This window comes from Pterocles gutturalis, unplaced genomic scaffold, assembly GCF_000699245.1.
Source record: "Pterocles gutturalis isolate BGI_N339 unplaced genomic scaffold, ASM69924v1 scaffold2776, whole genome shotgun sequence".
NCBI classification, from domain to species: Eukaryota; Metazoa; Chordata; class Aves; order Pterocliformes; family Pteroclidae; genus Pterocles; species Pterocles gutturalis.
This window is the reverse complement of record NW_010097490.1, coordinates 67,791-87,194: the sequence shown is the minus strand read 5'-3', so window position 1 is coordinate 87,194 and position 19,404 is coordinate 67,791. Positions and strand designations below refer to the sequence as shown.

Here is a 19,404-nt window from a genome sequence, read left to right as displayed (position 1 = left end):
AATCAGTTCTCTAGAAGCGTTTCATGAGATATTTATAAGCAAATTATTGTTTTTAAGGGATGGAAAAATTGAACTGATCATGAAAAGTAGTGCTTACCTTTCCAGAAGATATCATCAAAAATGTCTTAGCTATTTCACAAAAACTGTAACTAGCTTCAAAGTAATTTTATAATATTAAAATGGAAATGAAAATATGTTTAATTTTCTCACTCAAATCATATGAGCTTTTGATGTGGCCAGCTAGCACCAAATATTACTTTTGGCATTAGAAAAAACAAAGGGGTTGATTCATGCAAGTAACGTTTATTTCTGTTACCAGAATAAGCAGTTGCAAATTGAATGGAAAGTTTACTTTTGTGTTTGTTTTTCAGGGAAGGGTGATAGCAGAGTGTGAAGTAAACATACACCCAAAAAACATTAGTGAAAACCTTGGTTTGCCTCATTAGATTTTATGGAATTTAGATTATCAGAGATACTGCTTTTACCATAACTATCTGCAAGCCTCAACATGCTTCTTTCTGTTAGGTTATTATTCTTCCTGTAAAAATACTTATTCTGCTTTAACTGCTCTTTTAATAAATAGTATTTTTTTAAAAGTAGAGAAAGAACAAAGAAATATAAAGTACATCTGCAATTCTGAAGGGCCAAAAATTCCAAAACCTTTAAATCAATAACTGCACAATTTATAAGGACACTTTAAAATGCCACACACGTACAGCAGCTCTTGATGATTCTGTAGATGAGAGTTTAACTGTAGAAACTTACTTTGCAAAGGGTAAAACTTACATTTGTGCTGTCCTTCAGGGAGTCAGGGAGTGCTCCAGGAAAAGTAATAGCTTCCCTCTACTACAGGTAATTATTTTGTTTTGCTGATTGGCTTGCTGTCTGATGGAAAGTTATGTGAAAAACCAAGCCTTGCCTATTCCAAACTCAGTGGAAACTATTTCCTCTGATCCCCTGTTTTCCTGTGCAGGAGGCTGTGGGAAGGTCTTTAGGAATTTTAAGGATAGGTCCTGTCTTTTCATTAATAATGTTCTAACTAGTAGTTCCTTATGCTTTGGCTTTTATTACTGATTTTTTTTCAAATGGCTTCATTACTCAGTTTCTCACAGTGTTATATTTAACTGGCATGTTTTTCCTCTCTTTTCATCTCGCAGTCAAAGTGTAAGTTAGGGGTTTAACCTTTTCTTCTCTATGCATTCATAAAATATGATGTTAAGACCATCTAATCAAGTGGAGATATAAATGGCCAGGTCTATGAAAAGCAGTTACTGGTTCTGTTGTTTTTTGACAGGCTTCATCTTCATTCAAAGAAAAGCAGAAGGGGGAGACTCAGTCACTCAGACAAGGAGTGGCCTTGGCTGGACAGTATGGGGGCAACATTCCTCCGTCCTCAACTCATCCTCATGTTGCATTGGAGGGAAAGCCGAATAGCAGCCACCAAGCTCTCTTGCAGCATCTGTTACTGAAAGAACAAATGAGACAGCAGAAACTTCTTGTGACTGGTAATGATCAAGGCTTCAACATAACAATAATTTAAGATGTTTTTAATGACATTTGTATTCATATTAAACTAAATGTGGTAATGCAGATACTAGACGTCCTAACCATGGGGAAAAGTGGAAGGGTGGGAAAAAAAAAAGGACAGCATCTTTGTTTTCCGCCTTTAGTGATTCTGCTCCAGTCTGTTAGCCTGAAAGAATTCAGTGATTACAGAAAAATGATTACTTCATCACATTCTTTTGCAGCTGCTGAACTTCCCAGCATGGTGAGGCACGTGGTACACATCCCGCTGCATCAGCATGATGCAAAGTTCTGCAATATACACTCCTCACTGAAAGCTTTCTCTCCTGTTAGAACTATCAGCTTGTTATTCTTCACGCAGGAGTGAAATGTCCCTGTTTTGCAGGAGCAGTTCCTCTTCATCCACAGTCTCCTTTAGCAGCGAAGGAGAGAGTCTCACCTGGCGTAAGAGCTGCCCACAAACTGCCTCGTCACAGGCCACTGAATCGAACCCAGTCAGCCCCTCTTCCTCAGAGTACTTTGGCCCAGCTGGTCATCCAGCAGCAACATCAACAATTTTTGGAGAAGCAGAAACAGTACCAGCAGCAGATACACATGAATAAGGTGAGTTCCCAAAGTAAGGAATTTCTAATAAACACAAAGATTGAAAACTAATAAGGAAGTTTAGGTATTGGTGACATGTGGTGATGGACAGCAGACAGGTGCTTGCACAAGTATCTTATTTATGCATAATTGATGTATACATTTGTATAGATCTTCATTTTCAGTTTCTGAAGTACGCTGCAAAGGTTATTTGTGGTTGTTGACGTCAGTAAGAATACAATTCAACAAAACAGGATTCAAAGCATCTTACAGGTTTAAATTACAGGTGGTTTCCCGTTGAACGATAAATGATGCCTTAAAGATTACTAGATTTCTATCCAACTATTTAATGTGCACTTTTGAGCTTCAGCAATCATTCCATTCAGCTGCCTTTGAATTGTATTTGAAGCATTCTCATTGTGGACTAGTACAGAGTACTCATTTAGCTCATTTGAACTCAATCAGCTGATTGTACTTAGTCTTTTTTTGCGTAAGAAAATTATTAAATGTGGAGAAATTTTTAATCATCTTTTCTCAAACCAACTTTTTCTCTGTCAGTCAATTAGTAACATGAAAATTTGTTATCTGTATGGTGATATAAAATTACTATATAAGGACAAACAGAAGAATATGCTACTGCTAACATCAGATACATAGTGCCCCTCTTTCTCTGTAGAGCAGCACGTTATTCTGATGGGGATGGAAAGAAGAAAAGGGACCATCCATTAAGGAACAAAGAGCATCAGAATCTAAATAGATTTATCAGGAGATAATGCTTCTACAACAAATGTTGGTTTTTGATGCTGTTCCCTGCTGTAGAATGAAGATATGCAAGTAATTAAATGCTTCTATCTGAAGAATGTTTTTCTGTACTTACTACACAGCTTTCCAAAAGTTGTTTGCTGGAGTTCTTCTAGTAATTCAAAGATATTAATAATGCATCTTTAGTTTTCTTCTTTTGTTTGAGGGTTACTGAATAACTATTTATAAGAGGCAGTGGCAAAGAAGAAAAGAAAAGCAGGCATTCCGCCCTTGTACCTAACAGTTTAGAAAAAAAAATCAGTCCACCTTACTGGGTGAACTTCCCAGGGGGTACTGATTCTTTGGAATCTACAAAGAATTCCCAACAAAATTAGAAACAAACCTAGAGTTTAAGTACATAGTTTGTACAGTGGTTTGATTATTAAATCTTGTCTTAATTAGGAAAAATGAAGACCAGAAAACTTCAAAGTTCAGAGCTGATCCTTGCACGTTAACCCCTCTCAGCTTGGGTGTTTTGATTACTCAACTAGGACTCCAGTTGGCTTTTCTTTGAGTATGCATTCCATATGTTTAATCAAGATGGCATATGTATATCTCATAGCCTCAGGTTTTGAAAATATTTCACCTGCCCTCAATTGTTCAAGAGGAAATAATTTTTACCGCTAAAGTACTGAGTCTTTGTGCTGTTTGTGGGTATTCACTACAAACTTATCAGTTCATGCATTCCTCACAAAGCAAAGAACCCCACTGACATGTTTTTATTAGATCATACGCTTATTGACATAAATTCTACCATATCATTTGGTGATATGTGCTGTGGCATATAGGTACATTTGTCCTGAATGTGAAAATTAAATTTGAGTCACGTAAACATATTCCTAGTCACACAGGACTAGGAATGCATTGCACCTCACAAGAGCTAGGCTGGATAAGGAAGCTGAATTGGAATAAAGCTTTTTTCAGTAACATTTTTTTTCTGAATTAAACTGCAATGAAAATATATGTTAAGGAGAATGATTCCCTCTCATACTTGACATACACTTTCATTCTCACATCATTACTTGTGATAAACGGACAAAACAATTCCTTCTTTTAAAACCCAGTGAACCTAGCTTTTATGCTCTACAGTATAGGCTATACACATATCCAAACAGTAGAAATTTAAGTTTATCCTAGGGCCCTTTGCTGCCTTGAACCTACCAACCTACTTCCTTTGCCCCGGTAGCTTCTCAGTCTGCTTTATCACTGCTCCCAGAGCAGTTAGTGTTCATGAAGAGCAGAGTAACCCATCGGAGCAGAAAACACCTAAGGAGGAATAGGATTGTGCTGCAGCCACAGCAGCAGTGGGATATTGGAGGATGCGGGTGGTTTATCAGACTTTACAATTTGCAGCATCTAGTTTCTTCTACAGCACCATTCTCAGAAGAACCGTTCTGACGAATAGTACTGAAAAATTTCAGTGCTCTAATCATGTATCTGTCCTCTGCAAGTATACAGAAAGCCAGGGGACTTTCATACATACTTAAGTGAAGAAACCTGGTTTATAAAATTCGAATTAAGGATAGCCCATAGACAAGAGCATGAGAAAAGATCAAATCAGGGAGTGGCTTTTAAATGTGGAATTTAAAACTATATTCTTTAACCCTTTAGCTTAAAGGTTCAGACTGAACAGCTGTGCCAACATGAGGTTTTTGAACTCTGCTAGCATGGTGGAATATACTTTGTTCTTTCTTAAAACTTGTCTCTATTTGCAGTGGAGGTTATTTGTTCGTTATATAATTTGCATGGCTGTACAATCTAACTTAAACTCTACAAAGCAGTTACTTGAACCTAGACCATGTAGCAAAGCAACCCGGTACCTTCTCATTTCTTAGGACCAGTTTGAGCATGTATCAAGTGAATACATACACATTTCCATTGTTCTGTCCATTACTCTTTTGTTCATAGGCTGTATAATGAAATCTGCACAGAGGTATAGTTCCCTCCTTTTCAGTCATGAAAAATGTAGGGTTTTTTAATAAGGAATACTCAAACATTGTCTTAAAAGTTTTGGTGAGAAAGACCAGAAACATTTTAAGCTGACAAGACTGTGAAATGCCAGTTCATCAAGAGCTTAGAACCAGTTCTTTTTCTGTTCCATTTCTCTTTCCTTTTTTCCTTATGTTTAGGACTTCAAGTACTTAAGCCCTTAATATATTTCAGCTGAACCCAGTATTTGAATGTTTGTCCTGAACTAAGATGATATGGCATGTGTCAGCACTCCCTGAAAAAAAGTTTTTGGTCAGATCTTTTTGGCAGACATACAGGTGAATCTTGCTGTAACAACAAAAAGAGGAAAAGAACAAGTTTCTCCCCACCGCATTGATCTTGTATTTATCTTGTATTAAAAAGCTGTTTCTTTTCTTTGAGAAAAGAATATACTTCAGCAGCAAGCCAGTGCTGCTGTGAGGGTGATAACAAGCAAAATCTAACATAGGTCAGAGGTAAAGAATTCCCTTGGATCATTTCCATTCTGAAAAGAAACAAATCATTGCCAAGAGGTGTGCCTTTGTCCTTAATACCAAAGAGAAGATCCCCTATGGATTGTTTCTGGTCAGCTGTCAGATGCCAGGCTTTTGATGTGGGAAACAGTATATGTCTCCACTGAAGTCTGACATTTATACCTGCGGGATCTAGTATGCTGACCTTCTAAAAATATTCTGCAAATGTTGACATCCCATCCAAAAGTAGGTAGAAACCCTTGTCCCAGCTTTCTGGGGAAAAAATAATAATGAATGTGCCGTAACCTGAACTCCGCTTGTCTTAGAGAAGATCGGCTTTGCTGTTGTCAGCTCTAATATACTTCTGTCCAAATGACAGCTTATTTCCTCATAGCACCCTTTGATCACCATTGCAAAACTCCATTCTGCTCAGTAAAGGGAATTCAAAGTCTGAAAACCCCAGTTAAAATTATTGCAGTTGGGTACCAGAAGACCACTACCACAACAAAAATCTTAAAATCTTGATGTTATTTGTATATCTCTGTATCTAGAAATGTTTGACCCTGCCACTTGCAGATAAAAGGTTCATTTTGATGTAACTGATGTAAGTGCAAAGCCCCTAGCAGAAGTCTGCACTCAAGAAAATCTCGGAAATCGTAATAAGAAGAGTACATGAAAAAAGCCCTCTGTCTTTAAAAGTTGTCTTTGTCATGTATGATGAATAAAGTCCTGCCTCTGCTGAAGCTAAACTAGCACCGTCTTCACTGGGACCAAGATTTCATTTGATCAGTGCGACAACCATACTTGTGTTCTTAAAGTAATGTACTGATAGCATTTTGACAATTTGTTTTCAATGGTAAAATCCTCCCCTGTTTCAGAGTAGCACAGATTAAAATAATGGGGTAGTTTGTAGTGTGGACTAAAGTATGAGAGTTTCAGTTTTCGTTCCACAGCGGTAATTGGTTTAAAACATCTTTGTATAGGGAACCAGTGACTGGACAAGACTCTGAAGTAAAAAAATACATGACAAAAAATATACAGAAAATGAAAATTCAGTAGCGCTTTTGATGGTGATTGTAGTTGACTAAGACCTATTAATAAAAAATGGAAAATAATATGGATTTTTCTGTTGAAAAACTAGGAAGATTATTTGTTTCAATAGGAATATTGAAAAGATACAGTTAACCCCACATTAATCTTTCACTTCTCTGAATTATATTTATTAAAATAGGGAAGATTATTAAAATAGAGTCAGGTTCAGCTGGAGTAAATTAATCTAGTTTCATTAAACATACTACAACTGAGGTTTTGGCTTTCCAGCTTACACATCTGACTAGCATCTTCTGAAGTTGTGAGATAGCACATTTCTTCTTTCAAATATTGCTTATAGTGGGGGGATTATTTGGACAAAACTATAGCAACAGATGACTGTGTTTGGAACTGCAAAATGCCCAGAGCATTTTCTCCTTTACTAAGAACTAATGGTTAAGCCACATTGCAGAAGAATGGTTTTGAAAGATAAATACATCTCTTACAAACATTGTGCTACGTAACAGAGACAACAGTAAGCAGGTGCCAAGTTGTTTCAGTACAGCTAACAACATACATAGCTGGCCAAAGTGATCTGATAGCCATAGGAGAGAAGGAGAAAGTGTGTTCCACAAGTATATAAATGTGTTCTTAGAAACGACAGACATGTATTTAAAATGAACAATTGATTATGGAAAGAAATGTATATGGTGGCTTTTGTGGGATTTTGTGCTTTGTCTCTTTGCATTTTATTTAAAATATTGTATTTTACAAAAGCTCGTCATGACAAAAGAGAAACAAAGTCAGGGCTGCAGCTGAATTACCTATAAAAAGAAACTGTTGCAATATCCAGATTATTTATACTTAGTCTTCCATTCTTCTGTACAAGCAAGCAGGTTAGATTGTGTTTGATGTCTTTTTTGGTTGGACTCTTGCAGTTATACAATGGAGCTGATGTCTGTAAATGCTTCCTCTCTATCACTGTTTACTTTGGCTCATGCGTATCCCTTACAGTTTAATTTCCTGAAAATAAAAGGAAAAAAAATAGGTTACATTAGCATGAAACCATTTTTTTAAGGAACTCCTTTAGTTGGAATAGCGATAACAGCAATGTGCTCTGGTTGAAGAAGGCCAAGCTGTACAACTCTAATTTATTAGTGAAATAAACAATGGTTTTATTATTCTTTTAAAATGTAGTCTTACTAAAGCTCAGATTAAGCAATCACTTCTTCAAAATCAAAAATGTGCATTAAAATGAGGAGAAAGTCCTGCATGTACCTATAGATAAATTCAGAAAAAAATGGTCAGTGGGGGTTTAAAGTGAAAGATTTAAACATGAAGTGTAAGGAGAGTATCCAGCTGCACAGTGAAAGGACTTGAGCAGTGTTTCATTCAGAGCTCATTTTCTGCTATGTTTTAGATAGAGACATAAGATGGAAATATTGACTCTAAACTGATGTCTTTGCATGTGTCCAGACAGGTAATTTTCCAAAGTAGAATCAGGAGATAGATATAATATAAAGTAAGATGTTTCTCACTTAGGAGAACTGAACAGTCTCATGATAGCGTTACTGATGTAATTACTGCAATAAGATGGGGTCAAGCTGCCTTTAAAAATCACTTTAACAAATATGAAAGCATGATGGTGATACAAAGAAAGCAATCACCTGTGGCTTAGCAGACGGAGCAGCAGAGTGGTTTTCAGGTTTTGCCCTGCCCCATGCCATCTACCCATTTTAATCATGTTCCATCATATGAGAGGACATGACTATAGTGCCTCATAGCCCCCTTGCCTGAGGCTTAGTTAAGTCACAGTCTAAAGGATGTTTTTAATAAGATTTTGCAGTAAAGATGATAACAGGTGTGCATTTTCTAAAAACTACTGTGAAAATATATAAAGACTTTAATTTCACAGTGTTTTAGAAAATTTAATTTGTTTAGCTCCTCGTGTCGCTGAAATCTGGAGCAAATTGCCTGCTGACTTCCACAGTGTGGGAGCAGGCCCCAAAACAGGAACAGTGCAAAACTGAAATGCACACAAATTCCACTCTAGTCTCTGCAACCCCCTTATTTGGCTTGCATCACTGCACTGATTACACGCAAAAAGCATTTGAAGGTGTTCCACATATAGATTATATACTGCAGGCCATCATGTGTTGCCTCACAAAGCTCAGCAGCAGGTCTGTGCCATACAGCAGCATGAAGAAGAAAGAGCCTGACATAAAACCGGAAAAAGCATAAAAGAAAGGAGAGCAGTAATGAGCTAAATATGTTTCTTAACTTTGCTGTGGACAGGCACTGATTTTCTCTTGGCTTCCCCTACAGAATAACCCATCTGATGTCAAATAACTGGCCCATGGAATGGTTTACAGATGGATCGGCATCAGTGACTCCCAATGCTATATATGAGTATCTGTCACACACACGGTTCAGCTTGTATTTCTTGCTAGCAGCCAGCCAGGCAGCCAGCCCTCCCTTTCTTTTCTTGCCTGAGGACTGGAGAGGGCTTGCTCATGGGTGTTTAACTAAGTGACAGAGAGGAGTATACCCAACATGAATACATGGAGTTAGCTTCAGTGCCTTCTTGGTCGGCGTCATCCCCTGAGAAACAACTGGAAAAGATTTATGGGTTTGATCTCAGAAATTTTCCAGATGCTGCTTAATAAAAGGAGACACTCTGCATTCATTGCAGTAGTAAGGATTTCACAGCTTAAAGCATGCCACCTGCAGCATACAGGATACACATGTTGTGATTTGCCAGTTGCTACAGCAATGAAAAGGGATTTTTTTGTTTGTTTGTTTTTTTCTTTTTAGTAAGCCATTAAACTCCCATTACTCCCCAAAAATTAAGGTTTTCAGTGACTAAAGCCTGTAGACTTCCACCGTGGAATTTGTTTCTCCACTGATGTGAGACGTATGCATCAGAGCATCAACTGGAACTGAACAAACAGATCTTTCAACTCTTCTTGTTGACTTTGTGGGAGTTCATGAGTCCAGCTGTAGCTTCTTGATCATAGTTTACATGACAACCTTACCCTTCACTAGGGTGGCATTTTTCTGTATGGCATTAGCAAGCAGAATGAAACTAGACAGTCCACGGTTTGTGACAAAAATAGCTATACTGAAGCCATCCAGTAACAGCATATAGCACTAGCTAAAACTCAGTTTGAAAGACTTGACAACAGTTGGGGGGGGGGAGGCAGATGGAAAGAGGAAGATATCTAAGAATAATGGTAAAAGGTGTTTTTTTCCCTTCTCAATATATTTGACCTTGGTGATAAAAGTCAGTATTTGCCTGAAATCAAGTGGGCCAGTTGACTGAATGATAATTACTCGATGCTGCAGATGCTTACTCACATGTCTGATTTGTGCCTCTTTCAACAAAGCAGCAATTTTTTTTTCATTTTTGGCTTCTTTGGATTACATTAGGCTGCTGCATCTTAAGTAGTAAAACATAAAATGTGTATGATTGCAACACTCAAGCATCTGGCACTTCAGCAGACCTTTACAATAGCAGTTAATGGTGTTAAAACAAGTATTATCTGTGTACCTGTTTAACATTATTGCTGAAACTGGGATACCTGTGCCGTGCACAACAAAAGGCGTAGTCTTTCCAGTCATAGACAGACAGGCCTGTACTATCTTTGTGCCGGAGGAGAGGGGACTCACACCAGCTCTTTGTTGACTTTCAGTGCCTTCATCCTTTAATTGATAAAAGAAGCTTGGGTGAATGTTCCCTCATTTGCTTATAACTAAATATTAACCAGATTACTAATTTTCTTGTATCTTAGAGTTCATTTATTATTTTGTGTTATGGAAAATTAATTGTAATATAGTTAAATACATTTCTGCATTTATATTTCTAGAGTATAAAGGGAGACTAATTTCTTTTGATTACCAGCTGTAACAGTGTAACAGATGTGTCATGTTTTCATTATTCTGCCTTATTTTTAGTCTAGTATTACTGTATAACGCTCTCTACATACATGGTATTTTCTACTGCAGAATAAGAAGTGACCATCTGCTTGGGAACTTTGGTTCTTTCTTCCTTGTACATTAATATTTTAGCAATGCATAGCTACATGGTTTTCCGGCAGAAGCTTTAATTTTGTCTGTGCAAATCTAGTACTTCTCAGTGTTTGGAGTCAGTGAAAGAAGTCAGTAACTTCTCCCCCTTCTCTTTCCAGATGCTCTCTAAGTCCATTGAGCAGCTCAAGCAGCCTGGCAGCACTGGCAGTCACCTGGAGGAAGCTGAAGAAGAGCTTCATGGAGATCACTCAATGCAGGAAGAGCGAGCTCCCACCAGCGGTGCCAGCGTTAGGGCTGAGAGCAGCAGTGCTGGCGTGGATGACAGAATAGGACAGCAGGTGGGGGCTGTGAAAGTCAAAGAGGAGCCACCGGACAGTGATGAGGATGTTCAAACCCAGCAAATGGAATCTGGGGAGCAAGCTGCTTTTATGCAACAGGTAATAGGCAAAGATTTAGCTCCAGGATTTGTAATTAAGGTTATTATCTGAACATCACATGCATTTTCTAGGCTTTGATAAGCAATTGTGTTTTGATTCACTGATCTAGCAAATCCTGATTTACTGTTCAAAGAATCTAACAAAGGCAGAATGCTGTATGCACACTTGAAAACATAGTGAAGCTCATCCTTATGGCCACTAATTGAGAAAATTCTTGTTGCAGTCAATTATTCTACATAAGTCTTTGCGCAATAGCTGATAGACTTAGTATTAGCGCAGGATTACATTACATCACTTACTTCTAGTGAAAGAGAACTCATATCACCTAGCTTGTTGAGATCAGCAATTGCTGGAATTAGTTTCCAGACCTGATTGATGAAACATTCTCTGATTTTTGAATCCTCTGACTTTTGCTTTCAGCTATCTGTATATACTGTATCATACTGTAGTCTTGAACACTGTTAATGTTAGGGTATTTTTTCCCCAGTGGAAGGTACTGACTGCTATATCAGTGGTCCCAGGCTGGTGTATAAATTATAATTTAGAGAGGAATATCAGGTGGATGTAAAGAGGCAAGGCAAGGCACTGTTTAAAAGTTGCATTGTTTTCTTTTTTGCACTGCTTAGTTAATTTTTCATTCTGTCGTATTTGATGATGCTCTCTGCAGAGATGTCCTTAAATGAAGCAGATGCAAGTAATGGTAAGAAGCAAAATGCAGCATTAGGTTCCAAACAGTTATTAGGATATTGCAGGAAAAGCACAGAACTGTTATCATTATCATCTGATATCCAATCACTTGTTTATTTTTTTAAAATAAAGACTAATCATACAATATCACATAACCTTTACTGCTAAGTCTCATGGAGAAATACTAAAATAACAACTGTGCATAAAATGCCAACTTAGTGAAAGGAAAACTCAGCAAGCATTTCACCAAAGCTGGAAAGAGCAGTGCGTTTGTGCAGCCAGCGAGCTGGCGTCCCTTTCCGTTGCTGTAAGATCAGGCAGGGCAAGGCTGGATGCAGTGGAAGGCCCTGTTTATTTAAGTCAATACTTTGTCAGGTCCCTGCTGTTCTCCTGCAGAAAAGTGATTTTGGGAGAGGGGACAGGAAATGCCTTATGGAAACAGGAAGCCCAAGTGATTCATGTGCTGAGGAATGTGGGGTGGGGGGGACGGGGCAGCGCTCCCTCTGTTTTTAAAGGCACTCTATGAATTGATTTATTGTCAAAGAAAATAACAAAGTGAGTAGGGAAATTGTTAAGGAAGCTTTCCAGTGAAACATTTCCTTCATATTCCCTTTTGATATGTTTACCTTGTTTTATAGGTTTACTTTTGTTAAGCTAGTTAAAGATTCATTGTATTAAGATCCCTTTAATATGGATAATCCCAAACTGACCTGGAATCTGTGTCAGGTTTTTTTTCTATTAAAAATATTTGTATTTCTAAAGCTGAGGTATTTTAAAGTGCAGTATCCTGTTTCAAAAGAGATAGCTGGTTTTGCCAAATGTAGAAATTGTTATAAAATATGTTATTAGCATGTGTTTACATTATGCTCTAATACTAGTAAATCTCTTATAAAACGATGCAACTTCTAAAGATACATTATCCTTTTTCCTAAAAGGTCTCCAAACAGATGACTAAATAGTTTCTATAAAATGAAAGGTCCCCTGAAACATAAAGATCATCTTAGATAAGAAAGATTTATTACTTGATAAAATACAGATGATTTGTATGTGTACTTCATATTTGTACAGAAATCTTTCTCCACTTTGGATGAAAAAATTGCATTCACATTCAAAAAGTGAAGCATATAAAAATGAAATTACCCCATTCTGTTTAATTTTAATTTTCTTTCAAACCTAATTTCAGCCTCATCAAAAAGGGATAGTGCATCTTTTAAAATACATTTTATTTGGGGAGAAACCTGCAGATGAGAAGACTTTTGTACAATGTCACTTCAAAAACATGTATTCACAAAGGAAAAAAGATATTTTTGTAATGTCAGTCAGGTGAGAAACCCCAATAATTTAGTGGATTTCAATTTCAGAATCTTTCAAATTTGGATAAAATTAAACTACCTGGAACCAGTGAAAAGGAAAACCGGGTTTAAACAACCACATTTCTAATTGATAATTGTCTCTTACATTTTAAATCTACTGTATTTATTATAATTTACACCCTTAGAGGTGATCTCTTGTTTTGTGTTGTAAATATATTCTGTTTGTATGTTTCCTTTTTTTGCCTTCTGATACAAGTCTCTTCCTTTCTCAAATAAAGTTTTTTTTTAAAAGATCCCCTTTCAGATATCTGACTTTGTGTAAAGTTGATAACTCAGTTGCGCTTTTGCTTTGTATAACCAAATATGTTCGCTACACATTGTTGAACTAATTCAAGCTTTCTGGAGCAAGGTTTTTATTACATGATTCTTACAATGATTACACAAAGTCTTTTTTTAGTCTCTTGTTTTATCCTACATCAGCCATTATAAGTTTTAGTGAATGTGGAAATAGTATTGATGCATGCTCATTTTCCCATCATGGCGTCTGTCTTGAACGTGTGCTCATATGTCGTACCATATAGGAAAGGTAAAAGTGAATCCCAGTTTCTTGGCTCGTAGTTATCCAAAGTTCATATGAACTGAAATAATTTACATGAAATTTCTAAAATCTGCCTAGAACCCAAAAGGTGTTGGTCTGAAACAGAGCTTATACTGACCTCTTTGATGTTCCTCAGGACCTTTGCACAACTAGAGTCCACCTGTAAATATGCTGGGGAGGAGGGAATCCACAAACTTTGCAGACTTTCAAGTAATTGTGTAAGACAGTGATGTCCTACTTTAGAAACACCTTAGCACTTCTCTGAAGATGTTAAATGCTTTACTGTTTTGTAATATCTACTAAACTTTGCTTCAGAGCAGCAGAGAGAAATAGTTTGTACTGCAAACCTATCTCTGTTGGTATAGTACCTGAATTATTACTACCAAGAGAGTTCAGATAATTGTTGCATTCTAGCTCTTCCACCTGTTCATTTAAATTACAAGGGCTCTTAACAGCTTTGATTCTGGTGTAATTCTAACTTTAAATTTAAGACCAAGTATTTCCATAAATCAAATTTAACTATTTTTCAGTGATATAACAGCAAAGAAATGTTTCATCAGTCATGCCCAAAAAATATTGTATAAACTGACAAGTTTTAGGTTAGGAAATTTAAACAGCATTAACAGTATAACATTATACTGCTTGCCATGTTGATTATTATGTATTTAGAATTTTGTGCCTCTAAGTAAATCATGCTTTCAACAGGGATTTTATTGAGATGCCTTTTGTTTAAATACTCATGCTGGAATTTGAAGAACAGCCATACATGTTTTCATTTTACAACACTTCTGTTTTGGAGGTTACACCTAGATTTTTTTCTGAATTATTTGTTTATTGTGCATCAAAGCACCTATAATGAAGAAAACAATCATAATTTAATACAATTCACAATTCCTTTTCCAGGAATGATGTGCAGCTTCTTTTTTTTTTTTTTTTTTTTTGGAACAATAGATTCTTCTTCTGTCCTCTTGTCCAAAAAATAAAGCCAGTATAGCTGGAATTTAGAAGTAGTTACTACTAAATGAGTGAAAATGCTTCGTAACATTTATATACTCAAGACAGACACACATTGCTGGAATGTAGATATTGTAACATTAGTCCTTTTTTCACTTTCTGGCATTAACAAAATAGGATTAAAAGCTGAATGCCTCAGCAAAGCAGGAGCACTCCAGAAATTACCACCACTCATCCTTTCTATTCAGCAGTCCATTTGTGCACTATCTTAATTCCATCTTCATTATCATCAAGATCACTAAGACTTACTCCATGTTACTTAAGCCAACTATACCCTGTTTTTATCTTCACTGGCATTCTGTGGTAAAAAAATCTATAAATATTAGTCCCAAGCACCAATCTAAAAATGTTTACTTATTTCTCCCCCTTATGAACACTTGACAATTTGCAGCCAAAATTAGCTAAGCCAAGTTAATTTCCTCATTGTATTCTGTCCCACTAGCAGCATGTCCTACTTATCCACTTAAGAGATGTTTGTTTGCTTTTCATTTATTTGTTTAGTTTCTGATTTCCTTATGCAGTTCCCATCATCTGGGTGGTAGCAGGGCTTCTGTACTTAATTTCTCAGTGGAAGAATACAAGTTTAGAACATTTAGTATACTAAATTACTGTTCAGGCAAACAGAAGAGCATCCTGGATAAAATTATCTATCGCTGTAGTGCAATCCCAGTGATTTTTGTGGAATTTTACCATGGTATTTGGTAGACACTGTTCTTTGCATTTGGTAGACCTTGTGCTTTGCATTTGTTCTTTTCTCTTTTAACTCAGCCTACTTTGGAATTAGATTTAAAGGTAAAAATTACAATTAGCTCAAACTCCATAGCTAGTGGAAAGTCTGGGTTTCTCAGCCATTCTCACTCACTCATGCCCACAAACGGGACTGGGAAGAGGCATCCCTTAGGCATGTCCTGGTTTCTAGTCCCCGTTTGCTGAGCTCAACTGTCACACTCCTTTCGCTTATTTTGCTTCTGGCCCCATAACTCATCTAGCCCATACAAGATAACTTCCCTGGCTATCTGTGAGTACCCACAACTGTTGGAGACCCCCAAGGGTTGCTTCATCAGCAGCTGGGAGTTAAAAGGGTGCTAGCTTAGTAACTTGAAGTCATTCTTTGGCAACATCCAATTCTCTGTGATGAGTACATGGGGGCCTTGGTCACTAGAGTTGTTTTAACAGACCGGATACTTAGTGATCAACCGGTTAGTGATTCGATGTTTTAATTAACTGATTAAGTGAGATATTTTTAATATGGCTGTGGAGCCTTTGTGGTATTTGTTTTACTTCACATTTCCATAGGTGCCTTGAAGTAACTGTATTTACTCTCAACAGTACAGAACCTTGAAATATAGGCAGGTTGATTGGAGGATATTTAAACTATTAAAAGTACTTGTCTGCACACTTGGTCCTTCCAAGGCACGTTACAACATTTTTGGCCTTGAGAGTGCTGTGAAGGGCAGGAGAGATGGAAATGTAAGTTTTGAACAGTGTCACACTTCCAAATTGTGATGGGTTTGCCCTTGGCTGGGGGCTAAACCACACACCCACTCACCCAGTCCCGTCCCCTTCCCCCGCCGGGACAATAGGGGAGAGACTTAAAGCGGTAAAGGGACAAAAGGACTCGCGGGTTGAGATTAGAACAATTTAATAACTAAACTACAATAATATTGAAATAATACTATATACAAATATACAAATGAGTGATACACAGTGATACGGCTCCTCCCCCCGCCCCCATCCCCCGATAACCAAGGCTCAGCCTGTTCCCGACTAACGATCCCAGAGCAGGGAGAGTCCCGAAACCGCACTCACAGAACAGTCCGCGCGTCCCAGACCAAGAGCTGACGGGGGTGGGGGGAAAAGGCCTTGGGAGAGCGACCACCTGGAGCGAGATGACCCAGAGCCAAAGAGATCCAGAACCAAAAAGGGACGATCTTCCAGAGGGTCCTCACCTATATACTGGGCATGACGTGTATGTTATGGAATAGATTATTGGCCACTTTGGGTCTCAATCCCAAACCTAAGATCAAATCCTGGGCTAGTAACTGGGGCTGTGCTCCCTCCCAGCTTCTCCTGTTTGCAGACAGCCAGAGAAGCTGAAAGACCTTGGCAGCCGCCTAAACATCACTTTTAATCAGCTTTCTTCTGAGCACAAATCCAAAACACAGCCTCTTGCTAGCTATTATGAAGAAATTTAACTCTGTCTCAGCTTAACCCAGGACACAAATAAACCTTCGACCACCTCTTCTCCCTCCCTGCCTCCCTAAATGAGGTTGTACCTGCAGTATTGTGTCTACTAGCTCAATTCACCTCTTTTTTATTTATAGGTTACCTTAGTTGTCTCCTTTAACTGTGCAGCCAGTACGAGAGGCAGTAACCTTATACCTTTCTGCCTTCTTCAAGTCTGTGAGTGCACAGTCCCAGTACAACCCCTGCATAAACAGAGCTGACACTCTGATTTTTGGGATCAAACTTGAGCCATAGACTGTCTGGATGGAGCCAGAGGGAAGAGCACAGTGTAATCGGATTTATTTTGTGAAAATTTTTCATTCATCTGCATGAGGGGAAGCCCTATCTGAATTCTTGGCCAGATTTCTGTCATGTGTACTCTTATTGTCCTGTCCATCTGTATCAAGTTTTTAATTGTGCTCTTTAAAAATGTATTTTTTTATCAAATGCTACAGGAAGAATAATTCTTTTTTTTTATGCCACTTTTATGTGAAAGGCAGAGAATAACAAGACTATTTTCGAGTAATTTTTCTATCCCAGTTGGATTTGAAATTGATTCATTTTTTCAGAAGGTATCAAATCTACTTTCTTAATAATCACCAAGATTGTTATTTTTGTTTGTCTCTCCTATTGCAAACTTTCAGTTGCAGAAGGCAATGACTTATTTTATCACAAAATTAAATCAAGACCTGAATTGTCTGACCAACATATGGTATTACAAAACAGCAAAATTATTTAATTTCACTAATACCTGCAGAGAATAATGCTGAGAGTGCTTTTCTTTTTTGATCCAATTTTTTTATGCTTCCTTTCCTCCTCCAGATACTTAGATGCAGCACCTTGATACTTCTGTTACTTCTCCCTTTTGTTAGAAAAAGCTATGTGTAAGGAGACTGCTGGGGAACACTAGGCAAAATTGCCTAATCAGGGGTGCCTAACTAGCATGAATCAAAAGTCTGTCAGTCCAGCTTCCAGCAATTATCACTTCACATTTTGACACTCAGATGATATTACTTTCATATCATTGGGCAATTTATCACTTTCTGTATCAAACAGCATGGGGTTTTATTATTATTGTCATTAATGAAGATTATGTGTTCTTGGAAATCTGCTTCTTCAAATGCTTCATTTTGGAAAGGTTTTGGTTTGACCTCTGAATGTCTCTCTCTCTGTCAGGCACACATATGTGCACACACACAAGTTTTTGGTTTTTTCCTTACCTTAAAGTAAGAGACTGAGTAAATACACGCCCCAGTATACTGCTGGCTAAATCTTCATAAAGCTCTGTTGTTTAATGTCCTGCAAGAACAGCTCAGGCTGAATGCCTCTGAGACACAGGTGCTCTAATGCAGAAAGCAGTGCATAATCTGTCTCCTCTCATGTTCTGGCCTGTGACCTTTGGATCCCCAGGAGACCAAGGAGGTCTTTCTGTTCATACTGCCTGTATTTCCTCAGCAAAGGGTCTTGTCAAAATTACAGCTATGAGATTGCAGCAACGCAGTGATGGCAAGGGCTTAAGAAGGCTTTTCTCAGGTTCTCTTAAAAGCAGCTTGTGAAGCATGGTGGATTCAGTCTCCAGCCCGTTCCTTAGTCTTTTCCTTTTTCTCCCATCAAGAAGGGCACCATGATAGTTTTTAGGTGACAGCTTGCAGATTTTTAAAGTGGATCTCTGTTATTGAACAGACCCAGAAGGGGCCCAGGACAGAATTTGGGATGTACTCTCTCACTGTGCCCAGAGGGATAGCTACCAAGACCAACTGCTTCTGAGGCTTGCTCTCCTAGATCTTCCTCTAGTGAAAATACAAATTGAAGTGTTCCTACACATCATTTGGCATGGCTCCGTCACTCAGCTACCTGACTGCATGTGGGGACAGGTTGTGACCAGGTTTCCCTCATTTCTCACCCGTTTTGATCCATTTTGACACCTTGCTTTAGGGCATCAAAGGCTCCCAAGCCCAACAGCACATCCCTTGACATCTTCCTTCTTTTGTAGAACTTTCTGGTTCTCACCATTTACCTACATTTGTACATGTCTTTTGTCATAGTTTCCCATTAGTTTCTGTGTAGATTTTAGTTTTCTGAAGCTACTGACTTTGTACAGAGAGCTTCAAAGCTTCTCTGTTAGTGTTTCTGACAGAAAAATAAAAATGGCAGCCCTCAATACAGGTGCCATCACCACAGGCTCAGCCCTGGGCCACTTCACTTGGATAGCTCCCGTTTGGCCATTTCTACAGGTAATTAAGCCTCACTAAGGATGATAATGATTTCAGTTAAAATATCTGCAGTATTACCCTTTGTGCTGTGTGAGAGGGTATTTTCGTAACGATCTCCATCCCTTCTCAGGCAGGCTCTGACAACACAAACAGAGGCAGCAAGAAAAACAGGGCAGAAGCAAGATTCATTCCTAGTGCAAGAGACTGAAAATGAGCATGGGAGCCGTTACGTCTCAGTGTCGATGGATAATGCACTAACCAAGCAGGCTGCTCATTTTCCCAAGTCCTCTCTAGGAGCCTTGATTTCAATTGACTGCTTTCAAGTTAGGTACTATGATATGTCCATTATTATAGTAACCTGGACCCTCCTGTAAAAGAAGTAATTCTTTATTTCATCTCTCTGGCCCTTTCCCTTCAGTTTTCATGAAAGAAAAAGACTCAAAGTATATTAACTCAGTTTCATTTTCGAGCTCTGCTTTTGTGCAAGAATATGTAACTTGAATCTGTAAG

At 38.0% G+C, this 19,404-nt stretch overlaps 1 protein-coding gene across 1 annotated transcript in view; it reads left to right on the top strand.

Annotated features, from left to right (window-relative positions):
• Positions 1–1,294: 1,294 nt before the first annotated feature.
• Positions 1,295–19,404, top strand: part of LOC104462277 (histone deacetylase 9-like) — a gene marked incomplete at both ends in the record, with an annotated part of 85,870 nt that continues 67,760 nt past the window's right edge. The window contains 3 exons of the mRNA XM_010074200.1: positions 1,295–1,505; positions 1,910–2,127; positions 10,565–10,843. Of these exons, the coding sequence (XP_010072502.1) occupies positions 1,295–1,505; positions 1,910–2,127; positions 10,565–10,843 (708 nt within the window). The remainder of the gene's footprint in view (positions 1,506–1,909; positions 2,128–10,564; positions 10,844–19,404) is intronic.